This window comes from Berghia stephanieae, chromosome 13, assembly GCF_034508935.2.
Source record: "Berghia stephanieae isolate SIO BIC M18660-M18661 chromosome 13, UCSD_Bste_1.3, whole genome shotgun sequence".
Classification (NCBI taxonomy): Eukaryota; Metazoa; Mollusca; class Gastropoda; order Nudibranchia; family Aeolidiidae; genus Berghia; species Berghia stephanieae.
This window is the reverse complement of record NC_088372.1, coordinates 37,068,009-37,072,405: the sequence shown is the minus strand read 5'-3', so window position 1 is coordinate 37,072,405 and position 4,397 is coordinate 37,068,009. Positions and strand designations below refer to the sequence as shown.

Sequence of the window (4,397 nt, the reverse complement as noted above, 5' to 3'; positions counted from 1 at the left end):
TCGTCTAATAAATTTGTATTATATTTTATTTGTTTCCCACGTTAATTTGTGTATTGTTGTGCTGACGAAGGGTTTTGTACCCGAAACGTCCATTGTCTGCTTTGTTCCCATACGAAGCCTCTCCATTTTCACTCTTTCGTTAGTATTTTACGATCACCGGCTTCAGGCAGCCCTACCGTTTTCTAATAAATTGAAGCTAATAATTCAATACTTATCTTTAGTTTTTCCTTCGAGCTTCCAGCAGCAATATTTTCTTTATCACCTACAGTACGTCACGGACTCCGCGAACCGGAAAAAATGGAAGAGCTCCAAATGAAGATAATCGACTGTCTGAGAGACCACTGTACCTACAACAGCCAAGCCCAGAGAAAACCCCATTTCTTCTCCTCCATCCTCAGCAAGATCGCAGAGTTACGGACCTTGAGTCGCGAAGGTCTCCAGTGTCTTCAAGAGGTCGCTAAAGTCAACGATATCAACACAGCGCCCCCTGTCATCCAGAATTACATCTCCAATCAACTGCCTTTTTGAAGCAAACAAACAAACAAACAAGACAGACAGACAGACAGCTAGACAGACAGACAAAACTGTTACCGAACAATATCTGAGTGTGACTAATTTATAAATCAATTCTGAAAGATTTTTTTATCAAGTCGTGACTTTTAGCCATGTGCGGATCAACCGTCGTTAGGATTATAACCTGTTTTGTACAGCCAATGATTAAAGGGGATCGTGTGCAAAACGCAAGGGAAACGTCATCTTAACGGCCCTATAGTTCGTGGCGCAATCTGTCTAATACTGTTTTATGCTAAGATTGTCGTGGCTGATTATCTGAGAGCGATATATATATATATATATATATATATATATATATATATATATATATATATATATATATATATATAACATTTAATTTTTATCATTTTTATATTCCAAACTGTTAAGTTCTTTATTTTTATTTTCATGTTTGTTTATCGTTTCATTCTTTCTTCTTTTTTTTTGTCTTTCGTTCTTTGATTTTAATGAATAAAACAAGACGGTCCCTCCATGTTAAAATACGTCTGTGATAGGAAGTCGTTCTTTATTATTATTATTATTATTATTATTATTATTATTATTATTATTATTATTATTATTATTATTATTATTATTATTATTATTATTATTATTATTGTTCATCATTTCTCATTTCGATAGAAGTAAACGCAAGTCATTTTATGCCTATGTTTTTTTTTAAATTATTATTTTGTTCATTTCATTGCGTGTGTTGTTTCACAAGTAAGTGGGACTTGTTTGTTTGTTTGTTTGTTTGTTTGTTTGTTTGTTTGTCTTTGGAGTTTGTTTTTTTTGTTTGTCTTTGGAGTTTTGTTTTTTTGTTGTTTTTTTATTTCTCATTTCGATAGAAAAAATAAACCCAAGTCATTTTGTGCCTATGTTATTAAAAATTATTCTGGTCATTTTCTTATGAGTGTCGCTTTACAAATATGTGTCCCTGACCTTGTATTTTGTTTGGGTTTTTGAGAGTTTTTTGTTTGTTTTGTTTTTGTTTAATTTTTCATTGGAAAAGGGGATTTTTTGTTGTTTTCGTTTTGTTTGTTTTGTTTTTAATTTGTTTTTATTTTGTTTTTGTTTTTTTTGTTTTTGTTTTTTGTTTTTGTTTTTTTTTTGTTGTTGTTGTTACATTTTTATTAATGCTATTTATTTATGTTTTGATTGATTATTTTAACTTAAAAATGTTATTCATTTATTCTCTCCTTTTTTGAGGCATGCGTGACAAATGTACAGTGAATTTGCCAGCGATTTTCTATAAAGCCATAGCTGATATCACACATAATTATAATAACAAAAGCTCATGTTATATTTTGTATGTTAAATTTAACCAAATTTCGGACAGCAGTCGGACATCATGTTAAGTAGAATGTTGAAATATTTATATATTCTGTTTTCTTTTCACTCGTTTTATTTGCTTCAATGGGTTCGTTCAATACATTTTTACACCAAAAGGTCAATCGGTATTTCCCAGTTATCTCCCCTTAGTTTGTTATAATTTGAAATTATTATTATTATTATCATGATATTACGCTTTGATCGTTTCAACTATAAATCCAAGAGAGATAACCGAGCATTGTCGTTATGAAGGCCAATCGATATTTTCGGTTATTTCCCTTGTGTTGTGTAATTTTATTGACACAGTGGTTAAAATGTCATTCGAGACATTTTGAGATTGTCGCCCATGGGTGATAGTTTTGTTTTGTTTGTTTTTTTTTTGTTTTTTTTTGTTTTGTTTTTTTGTTTATTTATTATTTTTTTTTTGGTGTGTTTTTTTTTTCATTATACATTCGTTTTTTTTTTCATTTCTCATATTTTTCTTGTATGAGTGTGTGGATATGTGTGTGTGTGTGTGTTTGTGTGTGTGTAAGGTTTGTGTCTATGCGTGTTGTTTTGAGTTATATATTATGTAAAGGCCTTGCTGTTTTTGAGAACGAAAAACAAAACATTGGATGGTAAGAAATAGAGATGTCATTTGATGCTGGACATGCTCTCAACAGTCTTCTTTAAGATGTAGTACTTGTTTGTTTGTTTTGTTGTTGTTTTGTTTTGTTTTTTAATGGGTTTTTTAAAATTCTGTTTTGTTTTTGCTTTTTTTCTTTTAAATTTCTGTTATTCTTGTTTTTCCTTTTTTATTTTTTATTTTTTTTTTTTGTTATACTTGTTTTGTTTTGTTTGTTATCTTTGTTTTGTTATTTTTGTTTTTATTTAGTGTTGTTTTTTTCTGATTTGTTCTTTATTTTTTTCCATCGCCGTTCTTCTTTAGTATAATATTTTGTTAGACACGAATCAAACGAAGAAATGAAAATTTATTTTTAACAATAAATTGTCTCACTTTAATTCCAAACAAATTGATGCGCTTAATCAATAGAAAACGTTTTTGTTTTTGTTTTGTTTTGTTTTTTAAGTGTAGAGAGAAAGAGAGCTAAATTGAATATCCTGCCTGCCCCAGCAAGCCAGCGAGCCAACTAGCGTTCGCCTCTCACTCACACAACGCCCGTCGCCACTTGTTTGACGAATAAACAAACAACCATCTATATTTTGTATTACGATATCTATGATTGACTCCATCTCGAGTTGTCGTTCCTGTCTATCTCTCACACCAACCCGGCCTTATCCTTAAAGTAGAAATAAAAACGTTTACAATCTCTTATCTATTTGTGGCCCAAAGCTTCAAATGAGTGTTATGTGGAAGGGAATAAGATGTTAAACAGTAGATTTATTGAAGTTATAAGAAATAAATGATTAGAAACTTAATATTTTAGTCTCTGTAAATTATTGAAACACCTATATATTCTTTGTCACCAATAATAATAATGATAATAATAATAATAATAATAATAATAATAATAATAATAATAATAATAATAATAATAATAATAATGTCATTTATTTATATAGCGCCTGTCAGATACAATATTATAGCTCTAGGCATACAATATACATGGCATGCAATGTATATCATTATAAAATAAATTTTTAAAAAATAAAACAATTTAAAAAAAATAAAAATTAAAAATTAAAAATTACTCTATCATATTATCAACAACATTTAAAAGATGAGAATACGGAATTATTTTTTAAAAAATGTAAATTAGGGTAAAAATGTTCTACGAGGTGACGCTACAAAAATAATCTAATTTAACCTGTCGTATATTTTATGATGATTGTTTATCCATTCTTTTTCAATTTAATTTTTACAATCGAAACGGTGTCTCTCAAAACTTGCCTACTTTTATCATTATCTAGGTCACGTGATATTACATTTTTATATCTTATCACCTAAAAGATTTATTAAACCTGAGGCCTGTCGCATAGTACAGAACTATTGTTAGTAGATGATGATGATGATGATGATGATGATGATGATGATGATGATGATGATGATGATGTTGATGATGATGATGATGAAGATGACGATGTTGATGATATTGATGATCTTTTGTATTGTCAATATTACTATCCTCTGACCTCTAATAATATTATCAATATCCAGATAAAGAAATATTATACATAACAATATAATATTGTACTGTATATTTATTGACCTATGTTGTATTTGAATTAACATTATACTAACCCGGCTCTTTAACGGTACGAATAATTTGTTGTTTCAAAGTTTTGACTTATATTGTTTGGTTTGTTTGTTTGTTTTTTTAGGGTGGGGGGTGTTGTTTTGAATTATTTTTTACTGTTGTTTTGTTTTTCCTTTTCTTTTTGATGTTCTTGTTGTTATTATTATTATTATTATTTTTTTTTTTTTGCTGCTTAAAAGACGAATCAAATGTGAGATTTGTATAACATTATGCGCCAAGAAACCTTTAAACAAAATAACCTCAAAAGAATAACAG

At 29.0% G+C, this 4,397-nt stretch overlaps 1 protein-coding gene across 1 annotated transcript in view; it reads left to right on the top strand.

Moving 5' to 3' along the window:
* Positions 1-649, top strand: part of LOC144959294 (nuclear receptor subfamily 4 group A member 3-like) — a 40,379-nt gene extending 39,730 nt beyond the window's left edge. The window contains 1 exon segment of the mRNA XM_078891836.1: positions 269-649. Coding sequence (XP_078747962.1) covers positions 269-528 — 260 coding nt within the window. The 3' untranslated portion in view covers positions 529-649.
* The last annotated feature ends 3,748 nt before the right edge of the window (positions 650-4,397 follow it).